General features: G+C 48.1%; 1 protein-coding gene across 1 annotated transcript in view; it reads left to right on the top strand.

The window, feature by feature from the left end:
• hsd17b4 (hydroxysteroid (17-beta) dehydrogenase 4) overlaps positions 1-27,317 on the top strand; it is a 208,396-nt gene that overhangs the window by 119,988 nt on the left and 61,091 nt on the right. Inside the window, exons 13-14 of the mRNA XM_072516520.1 lie at positions 9,359-9,592; positions 24,223-24,274. Of these exons, the coding sequence (XP_072372621.1) occupies positions 9,359-9,592; positions 24,223-24,274 (286 nt within the window). The remainder of the gene's footprint in view (positions 1-9,358; positions 9,593-24,222; positions 24,275-27,317) is intronic.

Consider the following 27,317-nt stretch of genomic DNA (forward strand, 5'->3'; position numbering starts at 1 on the left):
ATTCCTCTACTCCTCGGCATTTCTCTTCAGAATCAGGGGCGAAATTCTCCTACCCGCCCCGCCACATTTCTGCGCCGACCGGCCGGCGGGAGTCTCCGTAACGCCGGCCGGTCAATGGGGTTTCCCATTGTGGGGCAGCCCCACGCCGTCGGGAAACCCCCGGGCGCCGGCAAAACGGAGACTCCCGCCGGCGGAGAATGACGCCCCGGATACTTTAGTTCAAACTGACCACAGAGTCCCTTGCAATTCTCCAATACAGGGGCATTTGTGATCACATCTTTCAGGCAGTCAAATGCCTGTTGAAAGTCCGCTGTCCATTGAATTTTTTTACGTTTCTTCAGCAATTCCATCAGTGGAGTAATCACGCCACAAAACCTTTGCACAGCTGTTCGATCAAATCCACTCATGCTAAGAAATCGCATTATTTCCCTTCGTCTTGAGGAGAATGGAAACTCCGCAAGGAAAGTGATTATTTTTTTAAAGGATTAAGTCTATATGGATGTTGTTTGATAGGGACAGCATTTCCCACATCTACATCATGTATAGCCACTTTAGTACTTCCCAATTTATCTCTACAGTCTTGCCCATGTGATATCAAAAACTCTTTCAGGTCAGTTTGTTTTTCCTCCGGAAGGTAACAACAATTCATCCCAATTTTTAAGAACATCCTCATTTTCCAATTTAATTTGAGGTATTTCAAATTCACAGTCATCTGGATTTGGTTCATCACTTTGAGTTAGAATCATTAAAACCTCCTTTTTCTCTCCTTCCCTTTCAAAGTACCTTTTAAGCATATTCACATGACACACTCGTTGAGTCTTCCTTCTATCTGGTGTTTTTACCACATAATTCACCTCACTTAATTTCCTTTCAACCTGATATGGTCCTCAAAACCTTGCTTTTAAAGGCACCCCTACCACTGGTAACAACGCTAAAACTTTATCCCCACTGGCAAAACTACGAACTTTGGATTTCTTGTCCGCTACCCGTTTCATCACATTTTGTGCAACTTTCAAATGTCGTCTAGCCAATTCACCTGGTCTATTTAATCGTTCCCTAAAATTTGACACGTGATCCAATAGTGTAATTTCCGATTTTTCACCCACTAATTTTTCCTTAATCAATTTAAGTGGTCCTCTTACCTCATGACCAAAAAGTAGTTCAAAAGGACTATATTTGGTAGACTCATTAGGTGCATCCCTAATTGCAAACAATACGAATGGGATTCCTCTATCCCAATCCTCTGGATAATCTTGACAATACGCCCTCAACATTGTCTTTAATGTCTGATGCCACCTTTCGAACGCTCCCTGCGATTCTGGATGGTACGCAGTTGATTTAAATTGTTTTATTCCTAAGCTATCCATAACTTCTTTGAATAACTTTGAAATAAAATTTGTTCCTTGATCCGATTGAATTTCTGTGGGTAGTCCATATCTAGTAAAGAATTTAAGTAACTTCTCCACAATCCTTTTAGTTGTAAGATTACGTACTGGAATGGCCTCTGGAAACCTAGTAGACACATCCATTACAGTCAAAAGATATTGATTCCCACTTTTTGTTTCAGGAAGCGGTCCTACACAATCCATTAGGACCCTTGTAAAAGGTTCCTCAAATGCTGGAATGGGTATTAAGGGCGCTGGTTTTATCACTGCTTGAGGTTTCCCTGTCACTTGACATGTGTGACATGATCGACAAACTTTAACTACATCTTCATGTAGTCCAGGCCAATAAAAATGTTTCTGGATTTTAGCTTGAGTTTTCCTCATTCCCAAATGACCTCCCACTGGTACCTCGTGCAACGCGCAACACCTCCTTTCTATACCCTACTGGCAATGCTACTTGATGAACTTCTGCCCACTTTTCATCCGCCTGCATATGTACAGGTCTCCATTTTCTCATCAAGACATCATTTTTACGGTAATAACACTCTGGTATACTCTCAGATTCCCCTTCCGTATATGCTTTCTGATATATCCGTTTTATTTCTACATCTTCCTGTTGTAACTCCGCCAATTTTCCTGAACTAAAAATATCCGCCTCATTCTCCACCTGTTCTTGTTCTTTTTCAACCATCTGATCAAAAATCGTTTCTGATAATTGCACTTCCACTTCATCTTTACTCTTTGATTTCTCCTCTTGTCTTAACCTGTGACTTTGCCACCTTGTTACTACACAATCCGGAAATTTTCCCGGATATTCGTCCTTCAACACTTCAGTTGACTGATTTTACACCAGCTTATCAACCACAGTAGGCATCACTCCCACCTGTGATCCAGCTATATCATTACCCAAGATAAACTGTATTCCTGGACAAGATAGTTTCTCTATTACCCCTACTACCACTTCACCACTCTTCACTGGACTTTCCAACCTTACCTTCTATAATGGAACACAACTCCTCTCACCCTGAATTCCACATATCACCACTTTTTCTGGCAATATGCTTCTCTCATCTCTTACCATTAAAGATTGACTAGTCCCTGTATCTCTTAAAATAGTGACTTCTTTACCTGCTCCTCCTGATACACATGAGTAAACTTTACCCACACAAGTAAATTCTTTAAATACATCTGGCACCTTCTGAACAATTACTTCTTGAACAGGCTGTACAATCGTTTGCACCTCCTTCGCTTCTCTTGGGCCTTCCTTTACCACTCTAACAAACCCCACTGTCTTATCCTGTTTTACCACATCAGCCTTCCTAGTGCTTTTCTTCAACCACCAACACTGTGACTTTACATGGCCTAGTTTATTACAGTGAAAACATCTGAAACTTTTCATTTCTTTTCCGCCCTCCTGGATTTCTTTTTTAATCTGAGGTACACTCTCTTTATTGTCTCCCATCAGATCACCTTTACCTTTACCACTTGAGTATTTCTCATGTCCCCAGTTTGTATCCCTGAAACTGATATCGGAAACCAATCTTTGATTTATGAACTAATTCATAATCATCTGCCATTTCCGCTGCTAATCTCGCAGTTTTAACCCTCTATTCTTCCACATGAGTTGTCACTACATCAGGAATTGAATTTTTGAACTCCTCCAAAAGTATAATTTCTCTGAGAGCTTCATACGTTTGGTCTATGTTCAAAGCCCTTATCCACCTATCAAAATTACTCTGTTTGAGTCTTTCAAACTCCTTGTATGTTTGACCAAATTCTTTCCTTAAATTTCTAAACCTTTGTCTGTAAGCTTCAGGCACTAACTCATATGCACTTAAGATGGATTTCTTCACTTCCTTATACGTTCCAGATACCTCCTCCGGTAGTGATGCAAACACTTAACTAGCTCTACCTACCAGCTTGGTTTGAATCAGTAATACCCACATGTCCTGTGGCCATTTCATTTGTTTAGCTACCTTCTCAAATGAAATGAAAAAGGCTTCCACTTCCTTCTCGTCAAACCTTGGCAATGCTTGGAAATATTAAAAAATATTCCCACCAAGCCTTCGACTATGACGCTCTTTCTCACTATCCTCATCACTATCATCCAACTGTACATTTCCCTTTACGTCTGCCAATTTTAACTGATTGTCATGTTTCATGGCCATTTTCTGAAGTTCAAACTCCCTCTCTTTATCTTTTTCCCTGATCTGTATCTCCCTTTCTTTTTCTTTTTGTTCTGCTAGGGCTATTCTTTCTGTTCTCCTTTCTTCTCCCTCCTTTTCTTTTTCCTCTCTCTCTCTCTTTCTCTTTCTTTTTCCACTCTTTCTCTTTCTTTTTCCTCTCTCTCACTCTCGTATGCCAGCCGCTTTAATTCTTTCTCATGTTCCATTTGTTTAATTTGCAACTGAATTTTTGCCATTTCCAATGAGTCAAACGGTATCTCAGGCAACTTTAAATGCTTAACCACCGCCATAATTACCTCATCTTTGCGCATTTTGTCAGGTAATGTTAACTGCAATGTTCTTGCCAAATCTAACAGTCTGCTTTTCGGTTCTGTCCGTAAAGTACTACGTGTAACATTCTCCACCCCCAAAAACCTCTGAGCCTCTGAAAGAGCCATTGTTCACAGCATTTTCCCCACTTAAACTAAAATACCACACCGGAAAAGCAACAATCCTTCACTGTCTTTAAGTTCACAAAAGCCAATCAAATAGATAGACTTTTATCCCCCTCGAGCCCCCAATTGTTATTGTCGAGGCGTTTTCAGAACCCCAAAATGTATCATGGAGTTCAACCAACCACTCCCTTTAATGGATTTGTTGCTTTTCCTAGCACATGGCTTTTTCCCTAGGTGCGGGATTACAATTATGGACACGTGGGTTTTTAAACACAAAACACTGTTTATTCCATGAATTCAACTTAACATCTTAAATAAACATTGGCTCTCTTAACATCCCTTACTTCAAAGATAACTCAGAAAATATTGCAACAGTAAATAATTCCTTGAAATGTTCCTTCAAACTTCCAAGACACTTAACACCTTTAAACAAAATCGCATCAGGTTAAAGGTTTATATATTTATGAGATTAAATCAGCCAAATGATCCAGAGATGGTCTTTTATGGTAGACATCACAGCAAATCCAGCTCACTGCAAAACACAGACACTCACAAGCTCTTTTCAAACTAACTGCAGCTCTCTGGAAACACACAGGCACACACCAGCTCTTTTTCAAAACTGAAACTAAAAACCTGCAAAATGGGTGACCTGAGCTCAGCCCTACCCACTCTCTGACATCACTGTTTTTTTAAAGGTAAATTGCTTCAACATCCATGTCTTAAAGATACCCTCACATGACACAAGTCATCGGCATATAAGAACACCCTATGTTCTATCCCCCCCCCCCCCCGCACTATCCCTTTCCATATCCCCAAATCTCTTAACGCGATGACCAATGGCTCAATCGCGAGTGCAAACAGCAGGGGGGACATAGGACATCCCTGCCTCGTCCCACGGTGGAGAGGAATGTATTCTGAGCTGATGGTATTTGTGTGGACACTGGCCCTCGGCTCCTTTTATAAAGCTTTACCCAGTCCACAAATCTTAGTCCAAACTGCCACCAAGTACCCCCATTCTACCCGGTCAAACACTTTCTTGGCGTCCAATGCCACAACCACCTCTGTTTTCTTCCCTTCCGCCAGTACCATAACCACGTTCAATACCCGACTAATGTTCGAAAAGAGCTGCCGCCCTCTCACAAACCCCATCTGATCTTCACCTATCACCTTCTGGAGGCACTCCACTAGCCTACCTGCCAGTACCTTCGCCAATATCTTTGCGTCCACGTTTAAAAGTGATATGGGCCTATGTGACCCACACTCCGTCGGATCCTTATCTTTAATAAGTAACAGGGAAATCCATGCCTGCCCCAAAGTTTGTGGTAACACACCCTTCCCTATCGCCTCCTCAAACATACTATAAGTGGTACCAGCCTATTTTTGAATTTCTTTTAATATTTCACCGGAAACCCATCCGGCCCTGCCACCTTTCCCGACTGCATCCTCCCAAACGTATCTTTTCTCTCCTGCTCCACTATCGCCCCCTTTAATGTAGCTTGACCCCCTCCCCGAACCGGGTACTCCAGCCCATCTAGAAATTCCTGCGTCTCCCGGGTTCTCCCAGGAGGCTCTGACCTGTACAATCTCTCATAGAATTCCTTAAAGACCTTGTTAATCTGATCTGGAGCTACCACCAGCTTCCCTGCCTTTTCACGCACCTGGACAATTTCCCTTGCCGCAGCCTCCCTACAGAGCTGACCCGCCTTCTCTCTATGCTCGTAAACTGCCCCCCTTGCTCGCCTCAATTGGCGTACCGCCTCCCTGGTAGTCGATCAAAGCTTGCCTGGAGTTCCTTCCTCTTTTCTAACTGCGCTGGGTCCCTATCTTCTGCATACCTCCTGTCTACCTCCAGCATCTCCTCTATTACCCTCTGACATTCCACCCTCTCCTCTTTGTCTAGCCTAGCCTTGGACAAGATCACCTCACCCTCACCACCGACTTTAAAGCCTCCCAGACAACCGCCTTTGACACCTCACCCGTGCAGTTAATCCCGACATATTCCTCGATTACTTTTTCAATTTTGTCATAGAACACTCGGTCCCCCAACAGTCCCACATCTAACTTCCACCCTGGCTTCTGTACCATCCCCTTCTTCAGTACTATATCCACCTAATGTGGAGCATGATCTGATATTGCAATTGCCGAGTCCTCCGACCCTTTAACCCCAGCCAGCAGCACCTTCCCCACCATGAAAAAGTCAATCCGCGAGTATACCTTATGGACCGCTGAGAAAAACGAGTACTCCCGTTCCCTCGGGTGCAGAAACCTCCAAGGGTCCACCCCTCCCATTTCACCATTAGCCCAGCCAGTGCCTTCACCCCCCCCCCCCCCCCCCCCCCCCCCATCTCACGGGACCAGTCAGCGCGGCCGTGACCTGTCCAATTTTGGCTCCTGCACCAAGTTCCAGTCCCCACCCACTATCAGTTTGTGTCCCCCCAAGTCGGGGATAGCCCCACACGACTTCTTTGCGAATCTCACATCATCCCAATTGGGACCATATACACTTACTAGTGCCACTAGCCTCCCCTCCAGTGCCCCTGTCACAATCACATACCTACCCCCTGATCTGCAACCACCTTCTCCATCTGGAACCGTACCCTTTGCTGACCATTACCATTACCCCTCTAGCCATTCCGTCAAATCCAGAATGAAACACCTGACCTTTTTAAGTCTCACTTGATCCTTCGCCCTCAAATGAGTCTCCTGCAGCATTGCTACATCGGCCTTCAAACTTTTAAGATGTGCCAGCACCCTTGACCTCTTGACTAGGCCTCCCAACCCCCTCCCGTTCCACGTGACTATCCTAACTGGGGGTCTCTCACCCCCCCCCCTTCCTTATCCACCATCATCATACCACCCCACCTTCCCCCATGAGCCTGACCCGTCCCTTTCCATTATTAACATCAACCCCCCTCCCCCTCCCAGAATCCACCCCTGCACTTCCCCTTGAAACAATCTCACGAAGTATCGATCCACCCCGCTCACTCACCTCGTAGGCCCATCGTAACCTGCTAACCAGGCTCCAATGTCCGCAGCCCTCACCTCACCTCCGTTCACTAGCTGACTTTAGTTAAAAGTGGCCCCCCCAAAGCCATACTGTCCCCTCCCACCCAGTCCCAGAAGAAAAAGAAAAACAATCTAACCCATGCAATTCAATAAAATAACATTTAACCGTTGCAACAAAAAAAAAGAAACAAAAATGCCAATCAAACCAAACAAAAACTAAAACTCCATAACAATGTGAAGTCAATTAAGTTACAATACAGGTTGTGAAAAGAAAGTTATAACATTTGTACATTTTCCAGCTCCCCAATCACAGTCCATGATCTCTTTTCCAGCTCCACTCCTCACTTCTGTCCCAAGCCTTCTGCCTTCATGAACGCCTCAGCTGCCTCCACCGTTTCAAAATAAAAATCTTTGGCGTTGTACTTCACCCTCAGCTTTGCCGGGTATCCCATACCAAATCACAGTCCCTTGTTGTACATTGCCACCTTCACTCGGCTGAATGCCGCTCCTCTCTTTGCCAACTCCACGTCAAGTCCTGGCAAATCCGAGCTCTAGCACCATCCCACTGCACCTCCCGCCTCTGCGTCGCCCAGTTTAACAACACCTCCTTCATGTGGTATTTATGGAAGCAGATAATTACTGCTCTCAGCGGCTCATTGAGTTTGGGTTTCGGCCTTAACGACCGATGAGCTCGGTCCAGTTCATACCGGGAGGGGTCTTCACCCTCCCTCATCAATTCCGCCCGCATCTGAGCAAAGTACTCAGTTGGCGTTGAGCTCTCTGTCCCTTCAGGCAAGATCACAATTCTCAGGTTTTGCCGCCTCGAGCAGTTTTCCAAGTCCTCGCGCTTTGCTTGGAGTCCGCTGTTGACCTCCACCACCCTCTGTAGTTCGTCTCCCATCGAGATGAGCTGGTCGCTGTGCTGCGACACGGCCTCCTCCACTTTCTTCATCCTGTTCTCTCACCTCGGCCAATGTCTTTGCCACGTTCCTCCCTCACCGGGGCGATTGCCTCCTCCACCAATGATCTCAGTGCGACCGACATCTCCTTCCTCAATGCCTCCATTGCCTCGCAAATTGCTTCTCCAGCTCCACAGCCATCACCTCGGTCATCCTTTCCACCGTAAGTAGTGCAGCCCACCACGCGGTCCGGCATCCGCCATCTTAGCGCTTTTACTGGTCCTCCTTTGGTGGCGAACCCGCATTTCCTCCCTTCTTCACAGCTGTTTTTGGCATCCATTAACCACTTTGTATTTTTCTCCTTCTTTCTTCAATCTCAAGATAAATAAATAATAAAATAAAATAAAATACTTAAATTTTTTTTTCCCAAATCAAAGTTCAAAACATCTCTTCTCCTGGGACCAGACTTCAAACATCCCAAACATTCATTTTCAGCGGGGACCACCCGGTGTGCACTGCTCCCCCTCTACATTTGTGCTGGATTCAGGCCTTGCCGCAGGCCATGCTCCTCCCCGACCCTTGCTTCAGGCTCGATGCCCCTGCTCCTCCGATCACGGAGGGTCCCCACCGGCTCCAAACCGGCCCCCGATCCGGCGCCAGTCCCCAAGGGACGAAGAAATCCCGACTGGCGAAATCACGGGGAAACCCCTGGAAAACGCTGAAATGCCGCAGACCGGCGGGATCCTCTCTCCAGCGCGACCGCTCCGCTCGCATGCGCCACCTGAATCCTACTTCTTATGTTCTTATGAAACATACAGGATTCCTAAGGGACTTGACAGGGTAAATGCTGGTGGATGTTTCCCCTCTTGGGAGAATCTAGGACCAAAGGGCGTAGTTTTAGAATGAAGGGGTGCCAATTTAAGACTGAGAATGAATCAAGGGTTATGGGGAAAGGGCAGGAAAGTGGATGTGAAAAATGTTGGAAAGGCAGAGCAGGCTGAAGGAGCCAAATGGCCTACTCTATTTCTGATGGTCTTGCTGTATAGTGTGGGCTCCCCCAACAGCTGATTAAAATAACAATGGCAGAAGGAAGAGGCCCATAAATGACAATTAATTGGCTGCTGGTAATATTCCAGTGGAGGCGGGTAGGTGACAGGCATGATGTTCCTCGCTATGCCAGTCAACTTTTCACCCCTCTTCCCTAAACCTCCCAACTAGCTCCCAGGGTTGGGGGACTGCAGCTATGGGATGTGTAAAATTTTGACCGATGACTTGCTCTGTATAACTAGGGAATTTTTCTTTCCTCTTGAGTTTTGTGAGGCAACACTTTGAGACTACAGCCTTCCTCCCTTCAGAATGATTTAAAGTTCATTTTTATGACTAGTGATATTCAAGTGGGGATTCTGGCCTGCTCAATATTTTTGCTTTCATCTCTCTTTTGATTACAGGCTGAAGCTGTTGGTAAAAAGATTCCCTTGACTGAATACACCTACACCAATCTGCAGCCTATTCTCTATGCTCTGGGAGTCGGCATGACAACAAAGGATCCAGATCACTTGAAATTCCTTTTTGAAGGAAATGAGGAGTTCTCCTGTTTGCCTACGTTTGGGGTAATTCCTGCCCAAGATTCAATGAATGGTTCTTTAGCATTGGTTCCTGGACTGAACATTGACTTCACAAAGGCAAGTTCTCAAAATAATGAGATTTCTATGAATTGGTACATTCTCAGTGACTTTCTTGTGAACCTCAATTTAGAAATCTTAATTAACCTTTTTTACACTCAACTTTTCTTTAGTCTCTCTCACTAATCCTGAAACCATGGAATTCCTTCTGATATATTATTCCATTAATATGCTGGTAATTTAATGGGGTTGCAGTCTATAAAGGTTCCCTGCTAACCCAGCATTGTTGAAAAAGAGAACATAGTGTATGTTCTGAGCGGGATGCGGTTTATTCAATTAATTATTCTTTCATCATAAAATGTTGCATCTAGTATTATAAAGCACACAGTTGTTTTGGCTTGGATAACAGATGAAAAGTTAGTTTTTGTTTGTGGGACAATTTTATATGAATTTCAGTCTTGGTCTCTAATCTTGATGATCATTTCTTAGGTTTTGGGAGGACCGACAATTTTACTATATCGTGGAGTGGCAACATGGGCTGAATTTAAGGGGTGCCACGGTACATTGTCCCCCTCCTCCTCCACCTCAAAAGGTCAGAGGGAGCTTGCCGTGGCCCTAAATTGCCCCATTAATTGCTTTAAGGTGACACTTCCATTCTGATCTTGGGAGAAAGTCCCACCTTTGAAAGCTGCCAGCCAGGCAGTTGGCTGGCAACTCTGCAGCCCAGTAGCACCAGGCAGGGAATGGTGGCCATTGCTGGTATCCAGCCAGTCCAAATAAAGGGGAGCTGGGCTTGGAGGTAACTCTTGGATATCTCCGAAGGCCAGGTTGACAGGCCCAGCTGTGCGGCGCCAGGTTGAATAGGCGGGGGGGGGGAGAGCTAAATGGGGGACATACAAGAACTTGGAAGGGGAAGAGGAGTGGAGCAATGACAGCGTCTCCGATGGGCTTAGGACAGGCAAGGAGGTCCACTCCGATTCTGGCCTGCGCATCTAAAGCTGCTGGGCACACACAGTAGGTTCAAGGGTGGCCAGGTGCCTGACTCCTTCCCCACTTCCCATAAAAATCAGGAAAGGCGATTGGGCAGAGAATCAGTTTTGACACCAAAATCATGGCGCATGCCTGATTAATGCCAAATCACAATTCCCCGATGTCTCGACAGTGACATCAAAGCATTCCACTACGCACGTACAGTACACGCCGTTTGCATATCAGAAGCGGGCCTGACCCGGCATTCTCCGGAGTGCGGAGTCTCCGTGATTCTCTACCTGCACCGGGGGAAATGCCAGACAGCGAGGTCCACTTGTGCTTCCAAAAATCATGAAACAGGCGCCGCGGCTGCTGAGGGGGAGAGAGGGAGTACAGAAAGTTTCCAACATCGCTATAGTGTGCTGACAGCTGGGCCGCTGGCCAGGGGCTTCTGCCAGAGTCGTGGGGGAGGGGGATTGGAGGGTGGCCAGGGGTGGGCTGTGGTTGTCGGGGTAGAAGGACCCCCTCGCCGCCAATCCACGGAACTGGGCGGTGTCCAGGCAAGGACCGACCGCCATTGCAGTGCCCTACAAGGCAGCCATCTTGCTGCGCACCCCACTGGCCATTTACCTTGGCCCGTGATTTTGCAGGGTGGCACCAGCCGTATGGGTACCCCCACAGCTTTCACCCCCCCCCCCCCCCCGCCGGCCGCCACACTCCAGCGGGGCAGGCGACCCACTCAAGGGCAACGCCAACTGTGGTGTCGACGGTGGCGCCGGGTGGGGGCCGCGGAGCGTACTGCTGGCAAGGGCAGTGCCAGCTGACTGTACCCCCGGCAGCAGCGACAGGCGGCAGAGGCCTCCATAGTGCCAGGCAACGACGGGGCCAGGGGTGCTGAGAGGGTGTCGAAGCATGCGGGGCAGAGCCCGCAGTGCCAACCCAGGTCGCCATGTAGCTCAGTGGACCTGGTTGGGCACGGGGTATACACCATGCTAACATGTCGGCCTTTCACCCCCTGTAGACAATGATATTGGAATTCAGCCAATAATGGAGGCCTTTCTGCTAGTGCCACAGCCCTGGGGATGCCATGCGGCTGTACTAACTGGAACTGCTTGAGGAGGAGGAGTAAGCTGCAGCAACGGAGCCTACCCCAGGGGAACAGAAGGCAGCCGCCCAGGACAGAGAGCCGGCTGCTCACCAGGCCGAGGAGGAGGAGGTGCAGCATGAGGCCTCGCGTCTACCGGCTACGCCTGTCATTCGAGGACCACCAGACCGGGAATGTTGTCGAAGATCCAGCTGAGTAGGGAGACAGTGCAACATATCTACCAGATCATGGCGCACCTGGCACCGCGGGGGTATGGGGGAGGACACCTGCTCCCTGCGGTCGTCAAGTTGAGGGTCGCCCTAAACCTTTACATGATGGGTCCTTCCAGGCGCTGAGTGGGGAACTGGCTGAGATATCTCAGACTTTGGTGCATATGTGCATCGGCGCTGTCACTGAGGCCCTATATGCCCAGTCGGCTCAATACATCCAGTTCAATGTGGACTGAGCCCACAAGGCTGCCTGAGCAGCGCGGCTCGCTACCATTGCCGCTGTGCACAGGGTCCAGCGGGTGACCGATGGGATTTATGTCACCCTAGGAGCACCTGCAATGACTGGCCACTCTACACAAACTGAAAGGGGTTCCACTTGATGAACGTGCAGCTGATATGTGACCATCAGCTGTGCATTATACACTCTGTGCCTGATACCTGGGCTACGATTCCTGACATATTCGAGACGCAGAGACGCACCCCACCACTCGACTGTGGGGTTGGCTCCTGGGTGACAGGAGCTATCCACTGTTGTCGTGGCTGATGACACCTATCCAGAGGCCACAGACTGACGCAGAGGCCCGCTATAACGGTGTCCATGCAGCAACCAGGTGCGTGATAGAGAGGTGCTTCGGCCTACTGAAGATGTGGTTCAGGTACCTGGACCACTCTGGATGGGCCCTCCATTATGATGCTTAGAGGGTCGCCCACATCGTGGCGGCCTGCTGCGTCCTCCACAACATTGTACGGCAGAGAAATGTGCTGGAGGAGGAGGATGAACGTCAGGAGGATATGTGGGAGCGAGGGTAGGGTGGGTGGAACATGGGGCACGAACATGGGGCACGGGACGCTCTGATTGCCTCCAGGTTCATCGACTAGGTGGGGGGGGGGGGATTATCTGTCCAGGGACACAGACACCGCACCCCCACCCCCCTTGCAACCCTGCAACCCCCTCCGTGATACGTACCTGCCGGACTGCAGGTTGGGGGACCTGGGTTGGTAGTCAATCGGATGGAGGATGATGACAACCCGCTCTGTGATGAGCTCCGGTGCTCCGCATCGTTTGACGCCGTCTGACTCACATTCCACCCTCCACCTGGGTGATACCTGCATGTGAGCTTACCATTCCATCACTCGGTGCCACCGAATCCTTGGGGTGACGGTGGTGGGGACAGTCAGGGGGTGGGGAGGTAGGATGGGGATTCCCCATGCCACCACATTGTGTACACATTTCTCTCCTTCCCCCCCCACACCCCCTCTGTGGCCAGCCCAGACCAGCCCATCCGTCACACCCATCTGACAGAGCACTGAGGCAGGTTGTAACAGTGTGAACAGGTATTTAGTGTGACAACATATTATACAGATTTATGCCCTAACCCCTATCAGTAAATTGTGCCCTGCACCTGTGCCAACTTAACTGATGATACATTTCTGTTCTTATGGGTCCTAACACTTGGTGGATCCCCAAACGTTACAATAGGGGTGGAGGCAGCCTGCCGTGATACCTGCCCTGCGATCTGGGTCCTCATTGACGGGTGTCTTCTGCAGCGACCGGGCCTGGATGGACCCTGCTGCTGCTCTGGTGTCCCAGGTGGTGCCGCCGCCCTGTTCTGCCTGCTGCCCACTAGATGCTCCAGGAACAGGAGTGGGGGAGTCCGAGGTACTACGGTGTTCCGGCACCTCCTCTGCGGGAGTCACCAGCACAGGCTCCAGCACCTCCTCCTCCGTCAGGGTGCCCGATGGCCCCTGGGCTACTCCATGGGATGAGGGTGCAAGTGGAGCTGTCCCCTGAGGTTCCTCCGCCACCTGGCGCTGCCATTCCTGGAGGCCCTCCCTCGTCTCGACGAGGGTCTGCAAGCTCATGGAGGCCATGGAGCACAGGGAGTGGACCATCCCCATCTTGGACGGCGCCACATTACCCATTGACTGTGCCACCATCTTCTGGATCTGTGTCACATCAGCCAGTGACTGCGCCATCTCCCTCTGGGACTGGGCCACCTCCCTCTGTGTCTGCGCCACATCAGCTAGCACCTGCCGATGTTCCCAGCTGTGGCCTACTGTGACTGGGCTGTGCTCAGAAGCGCCACTAGAATTTCCAGGTGGCTCTGGCACATGGCTGGCAGCGTCCTTCCCGGGCCAGGATACAGGGTCAACCGCCTCTCCTCCACGTGCCCAGGAGGGTCTCCAGCTCGGCATTGATGAAATGAGACACCGTTCTCCTCGCTGCTATCTTGTTGGCTGGGATAGTGTGTGTGGGAAGTGAAGTGTGTGCATGTGGCTGCAGCTTAGACATAGACATAGAACAGACAGTGCAGAAGAAGGCCATTCGGCCCATCGGGTCTGCACCGACCCACTTAAACCCTCACTTCCACCCTATCCCCCTAACCCAATTACTCCTAACCTTTTTGTTCACTAAGGGCAATTCTTCATGGCCAATCCACCTAACCTGCACCCCTTTGGACTGTGGGAGGAAACCGGAGCAGCCGGAGGAAACCCACGCAGACACGGGGAGAACATGCAGACTCCGCACAGACAGTGATTCAGCTGGGAATCGAACCTGGGACCCTGGAGCTGTGAAGCCACAGTGCTATCCATTTGTGCTACCGTGCTGCCCGGTTAAATCGTATCTGCCTCCTGAGTGTCAATCGCGGACCCGGCGAATCCGGCACCATTTCTTATTGGAATCGATTGTGTTCCATGTGGTGCCGGTGCTAACCCCTGAACAGTAGCTGATTCGATCCAGGTGCGGCGCCAGATTTGCTGTCCTGGAACTCCATGAATCCTGCCCCAGCGTCAACCCTTAGTTTCAGGAATGGAGAATCCCGCCGCTTGTCTCTATGAGCACATCTTATATCCCTTACAATTAGGAGTTTACTTTTACTGTCCAATATTTAGTCATTACATAGTGTGATCAAAAATTCATTAAAAAAACCTTACATGAACTAAATGTTATCTTGATGTGTGCTTCTCCAGCGTTTTTAAAGGGAGGTCAATAAACATTTTAATGAGACAAAGTCAAATACAGTTCATTGAACTCATTTTGTTTGCAAATAATAAGGATTCTAGCAAGTTCTAACTTCGAAACAGATCTAAAAAAGGAATAAAGCCAGTTAAACCCATCCCATCCTTAGTGGGGCAACTTAAATTCAAAGGAATACCTCCCTAGTTTGTACAATCTCATGATTCAACTCTTATAATCTAGGTATAATTCCAGTAAGCTGCATTCCCTCCAAGGCCAATGTATTTTTCCTAAGTAGTACTTGTGCCTCCTTGTATTCTAGGTCTCTAAAATATGAAGGTGAGCATTTAGTTAGCTTTTTTGATTAATTTATGTCTAGACAATGTCCCCTGTAAAATGTATTTGTTGTGTGCAGCCTGATGCGACCATCAATTCACACGAGACGATTAGTAGAAGTGAACAGTGGTTTTAATAACCTAGACCTGTGCCTGCCTGCGACTGCGCTGTACTGAGTGCCGCCTACTGGCTGCAGATCTATATACCACCCCCGAGGCAGCGGAGCCACAAGGGCATCAACATAATACAATACAATAAAGAGGTGAATTGTAGCAGCAATACGTTCACCACATTCACCCCCTGTTAACAAATTGAAGTCGAGCGGGGGTGAAGTGGGCTCACAGATCGAGTCTGTCCGGCGCCTTGATCGTTCTCAATGATCGCCTCAGCTCCGGCTTCACTGCGGGCACGGGTGTTGGGCTCGTTGACTCTGGGAGCGTGTCGACTGGAGCTTCATCACGGTGGGTCGGCGATGGGGGGGGCATAGGCCCTATAGGGGCAGGGGCGGTGTTCGGTGTAGGGGAGGGTGTAGGTGATGGTCGCTGGGGAACCAACGGGTGCCAGATCACAGAGGGAGACTGTATCTTGTCTGCCGCCGGGTGCGCCACGTAGGCATACTGAGGGTTGGCATGTAGGAGCTGGACCCTCTCGACCAGGGGGTCAGACTTATGGCCCCTCATGTGCTTACGGAGGAGGACATGACCCGGTGTTGTCAGCCAGGATGGAAGCGAGACTCCGGAGGTGGATTTTCTAGAATAGACGGTCGTGAGGGGTCTCGTTCGTTGCTGTTCAGAGGAGTGACAGAATGGAGTGAAGCGTGCCGGGGAGGACCTCCTGCCAGCGGGAAACCAGGAGACTTCTAGACCGTAGGGCCAGAAAGATGGCCTTCCATACTGTCGCGTTCTCCCTCTCCACCTGTCCATTTCCCCGGGGGTTGTAGCTGGTAGTCCTGCTTGAGGCGATGCCCTTACCGAGCAGATACTGACGCAGCTCGTCGCTCATAAATGAGGAGCCCCGGTCACTGTGGACGTAAGTGGGGAAACCTTAATGACAGTGGCCGCGGTCATGGGGCATGGGATGGCAAAGGGGAAACTGGAGTACCCGTCAACGACATTGAGAAAGTACACGTTGCAGTCAGTGGAGGGGAGGGGCCCTTTGAAATTGATGCTGAGGCGCTCAAAGGGGCGGGATGCCTTCATCAGGTGGGCCTTGTCTGGCCGATAGAAGTGCGGCTTGCACTCCGCGCAGATTTGGCAGTCCCTGGTCATGGCCCTGACCTCCTCGGTGGAGTAGGGCAGGTTGCGGGCCTTGATGAAGTGGAGAAGCCGGGTGACAGAGATCATTGTGGATTGCCCGAAGTCGGTCATCTTGCGTGCTGGCGCATGTGCCGCGGGACAGGGCATCTGGGGGCACATTGAGCTTCCCAGGATGATACACGATATCTTAATTACAGGTGGAGAGTTCGATTCTCCACCAAGATTTTAGCATTCTTGATCTTGCCCCGCTGTGTGTTGTTGAACATAAAGGCTACCGATCGTTGGTTGGTGACGAGGGTGAACCTCCTACCGGCCAGGTAGTGCCTCCAATGCCGCACAGCTTCCACAATGGCTTGAGCTTCCTTTTCGACAGAGGAATGTCGAATCTCGGAGGCATTGAGGGTATGGGAAAAGAAGGCCACGGGCCTGCCTGCCTGGTTAAAGGTAGCGGCCAGGGCGACATCCGATGCGTTGCTCTCCACCTGGAAGGGGATGGACTTGTCCACCGCTTGCATCGCGGCCTTGGTAATGTCTGCCTTGATGCGGCTGAAGGCCAGGCGGGCCTCAGTCGTCAGGGGAATGATGGTGGCTTTGATAAGTGGGCAGGCTTTGTCCACATAGTTGGGGACCCACTGGGCATAATATGAAAAGAACCCCAGGCACCTTTTCAGGGCCTTGGGGCAGTGGGGAAGGAGAAGTTGCAGGAGAGGGCGCATGCGGTAGGGGTCGGGCCCTAGGACTCCGTTTTCCATGAAAAGACCGATGATGGCTAGTCGGGTTGTGCGGAAAACGCATTTCTCCTTGTTGTAGGTGAGAGTGAGGGCTTGGGCGGTTTGGAGGAACTTCTGAAGGTTAGAGTCTTGGTCCTGCTGATCATGGCCGCAGATGGTGACGTTATCCAAGTACGGGAACGTGGCCCGCAGCCTGTACTGGCCAACCTTCCGGTCCATCGTTCTTTGGAATACCGACACCCCATTGGTGACGTCGAAGGGGACCCTGAGGAAGTGGACGAGGCGGCCGTCTGCCTCAAAGGCAGTGTAGTGGCGGTCTTCCGGGAGGATCGGAAGCTGGTGGCATGCGGACTTCAGATCTACCGTGGAGAAAACCCGGTAGTGTGCAATCTGATTAACCATGTCCGCTATGCGGGGAAGGGGGTACGCATCGAGTTGCGTGTACCGATTTATGGTCTGGCTGTAGTCTACAACCATCCGGTTCTTTTCCCCGGTCCTGACGACCACCACTTGGGCTCTCCAGGGGCTATTACTGGCCTCGATGATCTCCTCCCTCAAGCGCCGCTGGACCTCCGACTTGAGAAAAGTCCTGTCCTGGGCACTGTACCGCCTGCTCCTGGTGGCGACTGGTTTACAGTCGCGGGTGAAGTTCGCGAAGAGCGAGGGAGGGGTGACCTTAAGGGTCGCGAGGCTACATACGGTGAGAGGGGGTAGGGGTCCGCCGAACTTCAGGGTCAGGCTTCTGAGCTTGCACTGGAAATCCAGTCCCAACAAGAGAGGAGCGCAGAGATGGGGAAGGACATAGAGTTTAAAATTGGTGTACTCGGCGCCCTGTATCACGAGGTTCGCAACACAGTACCCCCGGATCTGCACTGAATGTGATCCGGACGCAAGGGAGATTGTATGGGATGTGGGGGAAATCTGGAGGGAACAGCGCCTGACCGTGTCCGGATGGATGAAGCTTTCCGTGCTCCCAGAGTCAAACAGACAGGGCGTTTCGTGCCCATTGACCCGGACGGTCATCATGGAGTTCTTGAGGTGCTTGGGCCGTGACTGGTCGAGAGTGACAGTGCTAAGCAGCGGGTAGCCGGCGCGGCCGGTGGCAGCGGGGTGGTCCCAAGATGGCGGCCCCCATCGGTCACACGTGTCAGATGGCGGCCAAGATGGCGGCCCCCATCGGTCTCACGTGTCGGGCGGCGATGAAGATGGCGGCCCCCATCGGTCGTACGTGTCGGACGGCGTTGAAGATGGCGGCCCCCATGAGTCGCACGTGTCGGGTAGGGTTAAAGATGGCGGCCCCCACGGATAGCACGAGGCGGATGACGCGTCAGAAGGGGGCGTTACCGGCAGGCACGCAGCCACGCTGCGGAGTCTGCGGGCCTGTGAGTCGGGCCTGCGATTTTGGAACTTTGGATCGGGCCAAGCAGACTTTGGCAAAATGTCCTTTCTTGCCGCATTCGCGGCAGGTCGCGTTCCGTGCTGGGCAACGCTGCCTGGAGTGCTGGTTCTGACCATAGGAATAGCAAGGCGGCCCCCGCGGGTTGGGCGGGCAGCCGCGCGACACCCTCGGGTCGGGTGATGGTCGCGCCTCCGGCGCCCACAAGGAAATCGCGTGGTCGGAGGGGAACGCATTTAGGCTCTGCAAGGCTACCTCTAATGAGCTGGATAGTTTTACCGTCTCTTCTAGGTCGAGGGTGCCCTTTTTGAGCAGGCGCTGTCTGACATAGTTGGACAGGACTCCAGCCGCATAGGTGTCCCGGATGGCGAGTTCCATATGATGCGAGGCCGTGACGTCCTTGTAGTTGCAGTTTTGACGAGTACCCTCGGGTCGCTTGGATATTCCTCCAGCGATTCCCCGGGGCATTGACGACGTGTGGTGAGGAGATGCCACGCGAACACTTCGTTCACCGGCCTCATGTAATGTCTTATCTGGATCGCGACCGCGTCTGCGTACGTGGTCGCGTCTTCGATTAGAGATTCTGTGGCTCACCCGGGCGTGGAGGAGACTCCGCTTCTGTGCCTCGGTGACGGCGGGCGAGGAGGAGGAGGCGAGGTAGGCCTCAAAGCAGCGGAGCCAGTGTGAAAAGATTCTTTTTGCTTCAGCTGCCTGTGGGTCGAGTTCCAGTCGATCAGGTTTGAGGGCGGCTTCCATTGCGATATCTTAGCTTATTAAATTGATGCGACCATCAATTCACACGAGATGATTAGTAGAAGTGAACATTGGTTTTAATAAGCTAGATCTGTGCCTGCCTGCGACTGCACTGTACTAAGTGCCGCCTACAGGCTGCAGATCTATATACCACCCCTGAGGGGCGGAGCCACATGCGGAGCCCACAAGGACCTCAACATAATACAATACAATACAGTGGTGAATTGTAGCAGCAATACGTTCACCACACAGCCCTTTTTTTGTCAGTGCACGGTTCCTTTAAATGTATTTGTGTAACCATGCACATAGAACAATTCCTACGCAGTGTTTTGAGGCTGCTGCACAGTTTAGTTGGAGCATTGCCCCTCAGTGTCTCTGGACCACCACTGCTTTCTATAGATATATCAGGAATAAAAGAATGACTAGGGTAAGATAGGGCCAGTCAAGGACAGTAATGGGAAGTTGTGCTTGGAGTCCGAGGAGATAGGAGAGGTGCTAAATGAATATATTTCCGTCAGCATTCACACAGGAAAAAGACAATGTTGTCGAGGAGAATACTGAGATTCAGGCTACTAGACTAGAAGGGCTGGAGGTTCATAAGGAGGAGGTGTTAGCAATTCTGGAAAGTGTGAAAATAGATAAGTCACCTGGGCCGGATGGGATTTATCCTAGGATTCTCTGGGAAGCTAGGGAGGAGATTGCAGAGCCTTTGGCTTTGATCTTTATGCTGTCATTGTGTACAGGAATAGTGCCAGAAGACTGGAGGATAGCAAATGTTGTCCCCTTGTTCAAGAAGGGGAGTAGAGATAACCCCGGTAACTATAGACCAGTGAGCCTTACTTCTGTTGTGGGCAAAATCTTGGAAAGGTTTATAAGAGATAGGATGTATAATCATCTGGAAAGGAATAATTTGATTAGACATAGTCAACACGGTTTTGTGAAGGGTAGGTCGTGCCTCACAAATCTTATAGAGTTCTTTGAGAAGGTGACCAAACAGGTGGATGAGGGTAAAGCAGTTGTTGTGGTGTATATGGATTTCAGTAAAGCGTTTGATAAGGTTCCCCATGGTAGGCTACTGCAGAAAATACAGAGGCATGGGATTCAGGGTGATTTAGCAGTTTGGATCAGGAATTGGCTAGCTGGAAGAAGACAAAGGGTGGTGGTTGATGGGGAATGTTCAGACTGGAGTCCCGTTACTAGTGGTGTACCACAAGGATCTGTTTTGGGGCTACTGCTGTTTGTCATTTTTATAAATGACCTGGAGGAGGGCGTAGAAGGATGGGTGAGTAAATTTGCAGATGACACTAAAGTGGGTGGAGTTGTGGACAGTGCGGAAGGATGTTACAAGTTACAGAGGGACATAGATAAGCTACAGCGCTGGGCTGAGAGGTGGCAAATGGAGTTTAATGCAGAAAAGTGTGAGGTGATTTATTTTGGAAGGAATAACAGGAAGACAGAGTACTGGGCTAATGGTAAGATTCTTGGCAGTGTGGATGAGCAGAGAGATCTCGGTGTCCATGTACCATAGATCCCTGAAAGTTGCCACCCAGGTTGAGAGGGTTGTTAAGAAGGCGTACGGTGTGTTAGCCTTTATTGGTAGAGGGATTGAGTTTAGGAGCCATGAGGTCATGTTGCAGCTATACAACACTCTGATGCGGCTGCATTTGGAGTATTGCGTGCAATTCTGGTCACTGCATCATAGGAAGGATGTGGAAGCATTGGAAAGGGTGCAGAGAAGATTTACCAGAATGTTGCCTGGTATGGAGGGAAGAGCTTATGAGGAAAGGCTGAGGGACTTGAGGCTGTTTTCATTAGAGAGAAGAAGGTTAAGAGGTGACTTAATTGAGGCATGCAGGATGATCAGAGGATTGGATAGGGTGGACAGTCAGACCCTTTTCCCTCGGATGGTGATGTCTAGCACGAGGGGACATACCTTTAAATTGAGGGGAGATAGATATAGGACAGATGTCAGAGGTAGGTTCTTTACTCAGAGAGTAGTAAGGGTGTGGAATGCCCTGCCTGCAACAGTAGTGGACTTGCCAACACTAAGGGCATTCAAATGGTCATTGGATAGACATATGGACGATAAGGGAATAGTGTAGATGGACTTTAGAGTGGTTTCACAGGTCGGCGCAACATCGAGGGCCGAAGGGCCTGCACTGCGCTGTTATGTTCTATGCTTGTAGTTTTTCACTCTTTAGAAATTAATTTGGTCCAGTGTGGATGAATTCCATTTGCCACAGTTTTCACCATATACTTAATTTATTAATACCTTTACTTTATTTGTTCATGTAATTTGAGCGTCAATGGCAAGGCCAGCATTTGTTGCCATCCCAAATATTAATTGTAATATCATGCACTACCTACACTATTTACAATAGAGCCTATCTTTGTGTCATTGGCAGTTTTGGGTATGTGGCACTCTATCTCGTCATCTAATTTGTCAGCAATAATGATTCCGATCTTAACACAGATCGCTGTGGAATAAGAGTAGTCACAAGCTGCCAATTACTGTACCTTCCCATTATCCCCACGCTGTCTCCTGCAGTTTGGCTAATTTCAGAATGTCCAATTCATCTAATAAGCATGTCTTTTGGGACTGTGGGAAGAAACTGGAGCACCCTGAGGAAACACACGCAGTCACTGGGAGAACGTGCAGACTCCGCACAGACAGTGACCCAAGCCGGGAATCGAACCCGGGTCCCTGGCGCTGTGAAGCAACAGTACTAACCACTGTGCTACTGCCCATCCTTTGACCACTATCATAACATTTAAAAAATATTTTGTTGATTCTGATGCCCATTGCATGTTTCTTTTCATAGTCTCTTTTTGTAGCTCTTACTATCTATTTCACATCCTTTGCTGTTGTTTGTACCTTTCTGATTTGACAGAATTTTGCATTTTTGTTTTCCTTTTAGTTTAAGTAATCCCTTAGCTTTTTGACAATCAGGGACTTGTTTGTCTTTAGAGCTGTTGTCTCTTTTAGGGAATAAGTTAGTTCTGTATTAGGTTAGATTCTTCTTTTGAACACTTCCCATGGATTGATGTCGCGAACCACGCTGATGGTACCTGCGAGAGTATCCCAACTTGCAACACTGGTTCGTGGGGGTGTAGAGATATTTTTTTGAATGATGTGAGGAGTCAATTGAAGCCCCAGTGAGAACAACCAGCCCAGTTGTTGTATGACAATTATTAATGACTATTAATCAAATTAAAGGCAAATATACACAAATAAAACTATCATACTCTTGGAGATTTATGTATATGAATCACTAAACACACAGTTTATGGAGAATATACCCCTTGTTCCAAACTGTACCTCTGATCCTCGGATAGGGTGGATCCTCGGATAGGGTGGAAGTGTTGACCTTGGGTTGGGTGCTCTTTCCAAGAGCTGCTGCAGTCTCGATGGGTCGAATGGCCTCCTTCTGCACTATAAATTCTATGTTATCCCTGAACTCCTTAAGACTTCCCCTTTCCCAAACAACATCCAAATTAAAGTAAATCTATAAGTCAAATTCAGCTTATAATTACCACACAATACAGTGCAGGTAGTCAAGTCTGGAAATGTAATTTCTTGGTCCAGCAAAGATGTTTAAACTGCTTTTACAAAGGTTTCTCCATGACCTTGGCTCTAAGACTTAGATACTAACCTGACTCCTGGCTGTTAGATTTTAAACTTGCCTCTCTGGCTGTTAGGTATAAACTGCCTCTCTGCTTCTGAGGGTGCTGGCAAAAATATATAATTTGTCTCGGCACCTGCATCTTGTTACTTTTAAAATCACATCTCATTGTATCTTTTGAATGATGGCTACAGCTGTCACTTGGCAGATTTCTACCTGTTGCTGGGCAGACCCATTACCCCTGTTGCTGGGCAGATCATAATCCTTCATGCCTTGCTACATTTGGGTTACTGCTGTTACTAGGAATATTTCTACCTGTTGCTGGGTAGATCCATGACATTGATAATCTGTCACTTTGTCCATTAACAGATTTGTCCATTTCACTGTGGATAATTACTGTCTCATTGCATTGAAGGCAGACTTATCTAAATCCAGAACATAGTACAAATCATGTATTTATCAAAAACCCTTGGGGCAGATTGTTCCAGGGTAATTAGGGATGCTGACCCATCCAACGACAGATACTTCCCACAAATTAATTTTTTAAACAAATGATTTTAACGAGAGGTCAAGAGAAGAAACTGCCTCCCCCTCTACATTCAGGTGAACATTTGTTGAGACCTGCATGGGGGTCCTTTAAGGACTGCGTTGCTGCACAAGAACATCACTGGCACTAGCTGTCTTGGTAAATTAGCAGTGCGGAGGGGGAATCCTGTTGTTAGACCTCTTATTTTCTTATTCAAAGGACCCAATGCCTGGTTCAGAAGTGAAACTTGGATTTTTCTTTTTTGACCAAACTAACATGTGGACGCGTACTTCAGGTTTCTAATTAATGTTTGCTTCCTACCTGTCATGTTGGAGGCATGGGCTATTTAGCACCCACTTAAGAGTTACTGGAGTTTTGAATTTCTTGGAGGACTGTAGTTTTTAATACTTTGCATGCAGTGGACATGTGGAACAGTAAGTACAGGGAAAAGGTAAAGGCAAATTCAAGAGAAAATTGGCTAGGTTTGTGGTAAAGGATTTGATCTTTGTTTAAAGTATACAGCTTATTTTTAAACTTTGGGAGCTCAGAAATTAATCCTTTCTAGTCCTGTCTATTCCTGATTTTAAAAATGACCTTTTAAATAGAATATGTCATTAAGTTTTGTTTCTTAATTATTTTGGTGAGTTATTGGCGTATAAAGTAAATCTTGCTTATCTAATTTTTAATATTTTTTTAAGTTTAAAAATATTGCTTAAACAGGATAATGACAAAAGTTTTGTTTTGAAAATGAAAAAATAGAGATTGTTCTTTTCTGCCTTTGCCAAAAGATTTGCAATTTGATGATGAGTTTTCTGTACATCCCGCAGGTGCTACACGGTGAACAATATTTGGAGTTGCACAAACCACTACCAACTTCAGGTAACAGTTTAAGAAATTCACCACTTCTTCAAAACTCCTGCATTTATGTGTTTATTCTTGTATTTTTACCATCAACCATTAAGTTCAGTGAAGGAAGACGAGTAGTACAAGGGTCTGATAAGAGCAGATGGCGAGCCACTGTTTCCATTGGCAAAAGGTCAGTAACCAGAAGAAGCAGATAATTAGCAGAAGAACCGGAGGGACACTTGAGGTTTCTTTTTACACAAGTTGTTAAGGATCTGCAGCGGTGGTGGGAGCCGATTCGGGAGCAACTTTCAAAAGAAAATTGGATATACTTGAAAATATAAAAAAGAATTCGGGTGAATGGAAATAAAACATGAGTAGGACTAACTGAATAGCTCAAAGAGCTGGAACAACCAAAATGGGCTGATGAACAGAATTTCAACAGGTTAAACTGCAAGGTTGATTATAGAGGTTGGTTTTGCCTCGAGGAAACTGTTGAAGTCAAATGTTACTGGTAAGAATTTGATTGCAGCAAATGGTAATACAGCCCAGCGGTTAGTGTACAGGACTTGCAACCCAGCAGTTGTAACCTTAAGACCACAGCATATCATGAAATGGATTAAATAAATCATTTATTTTGTTGCCCAGTAGCAGGAAAAAAATAGCCATAAAAGCTACTGGATTGTTGTAAAAACTCAGCTGTGTTTCCGGGAAGAGAGGGTACCACCAGGTCTGGCCTAATAATGGGCAGCCTTACTACAACAGTAGCAATGACGACAACTTCTGTTTATATAAGTGCCTTTCATGTAATGTAACGCACCAAGGTGCTTCACAGGAGCACTGTTTAAGACAAAGTATGGCACTGAATATATATTAGATCAGTTAATCAAAGGCTTGATCAAAGAGGTAGGTTTGAAGAAGTGTCTTAAAGGAGGAAAGCAGGGTAGAGAGGCAGAGAGGTGAATGAAGGGAATTCCAGAGCTTGGGCCTAGGCAACTGAAAGCATGGCCACCATTGGTGGAACATTTATGTTTGAGAATTCACAAGAGGCCAGAATTAGCGAAGCACAGATATTTTGAGGGCTGTGGGATCGGAGGAGATTAAAGAGATAGGGAGCAGCAAAGCCATGGCGGGATTTGAAAACCAAAATGAGAATTTTAAAATCAAGATGTTGCTTGACAGGGAGTCAGTTTATATCAGCAAACACGGAATTTGTGGAACAGTGACTTGCTGTGAGTTTGGATAACCTCAAGTTTACAGAGGACAGAATGTGGGAGCTCAGCCAATGCTGCATTGGAATATCAAGTCTAGAGCTAACGAGGGGCAGCATGGTGGTGCAGTGGTTAGCACTGCTGTCTCACAGCGCTCAGGTCCCAGGTTCGATCCCAGCTCTGGGTCACTGTCAGTGTGGAGTTTGCACATTCTCCCTGTGTTTGCGTGGGTTTCACCCCCACAACCCAAAGATGTGCAGGCTTGGTGGATTGGCACGCTAAAATTGCCCTTTAATTGGAAAAAATGAATTGGGTATGCTAAAGTCGAGAGCTAACAAATCATGGATAAGGGTTTCAGCAGAAGGTAAGCTGAGACAGGTGCAAAGTCAAGTGATGTTATGGAGGTGAATAAAGGTGGACTTAGAGATGGAAGGAATATCCGGTTGGGAACGCACCTCAGGATCAAATGTGATACTGAGGTTGCAAACAGATTGGCTTAATCTCAGACAGCTGTCAGAGAGAAGATTGGGACCGAAGTTTGCAGCGGGGACCAAAAACAATTGCTTCATTCTTTACAGTATACTGTGTGGTTGATTCTTAATTCCCTCCAGTAACTAAGCATTGCTAGTTAATATTAGAAATATAATTGGAATATGGTGCACTTATTTTCGAGCTCAACATTAAAACTGTGAACCACTTGTCAACTCCTGGTTTGTTCCCTACTCCCACAAATTTAACTTGTTAATCTTCCTTGTTACCTCCTCAAAGAACTCTAACAGGTTTGTCAGATATGATCTCCCTTTGACGAAACTGTGCTGACTCAGTCCTATTTTATCATGCACTTCCAAGTGTTCCGTGATCTCACCTTTAATAATGGACTCTGAAATCTTACCAATGACCGAAGTCACGCTAACCAGCCTATAATTTCCTGTCTTCTGCCTCCCTCCCTTCTTAAACAGCAGTATTACATTAGTCACTTTCCAGTCCTCTGGGACTCTTCCTGCCTCCAGTGATTCCTGAAAGATCACCAAAAATGCCTCCACAATCGCCTCAGCTATTTCTTTTAGAATCCCGGGGTGTAGTCCAAGTGATTTATCCACCTTCAGACCTTTCAGTTTCCCCAGAACCTTCTCCTTAGTGCTGGCCACTACACTCACCTGTGCCCCCTGATTCTCCTGGAGCTCTGGCATCCCACTGGTGTCTTCCTCTGTGAAGACTAATGCAAAGTAACTATTCCGTTCGTCTGCCATCTCTTTGTTTCCTATTATTACTTCTCAAGCCACATTTCCAGTGGTCTAATATCTATTTTTGCCTCTCTCTTACCTTTCCTATATTGAAAAAAACTCTACCTATCTTTTATATTACTAGCTAGCTTATACTCCTATTTCATCTTCGCCCCCCCCCCTTATTGCTTTTTTTAGTTGTCCTCTGCTCGCTTTTAAAGGCTTCCCAATCCTCTGACTTCCCACTAATACTCACCAGTTTGTATGCTTTTTCTTTTGCTTTTATGCTGTCCCTGACTTCCCTCGTCAGCCATGGATGCCTTGTCCTCCCCTTAGCATGTTTCCTCCTCCTTGGGATGAATTTCTGTTGTGCCTCCCTAATAACCCCCAAAACTCCTGCCATTGCTGTTCCACTGTCTTCCCTGCTGGGCTCCTTTTCCAAACAACTCTGGCCAGCTCCTCTATCATGTCTTTGTAGTTACCCTTATTTAATTGTAATACCATTACATCTGATTCCAGCTGCTCCCTCTCAAACCGCAGGATAAATACTTTCATATTGTGGTCACTGCTCCCTAAGGGTTCCTTCACCTTAAGTTCCCTAATCAAGTCTGAATCATTACGCATCACCAAATCCAGAATTGCCTG

The sequence above is a fragment of the Scyliorhinus torazame genome, chromosome 9, assembly GCF_047496885.1.
Source record: "Scyliorhinus torazame isolate Kashiwa2021f chromosome 9, sScyTor2.1, whole genome shotgun sequence".
Lineage (NCBI taxonomy): Eukaryota > Metazoa > Chordata > Chondrichthyes > Carcharhiniformes > Scyliorhinidae > Scyliorhinus > Scyliorhinus torazame.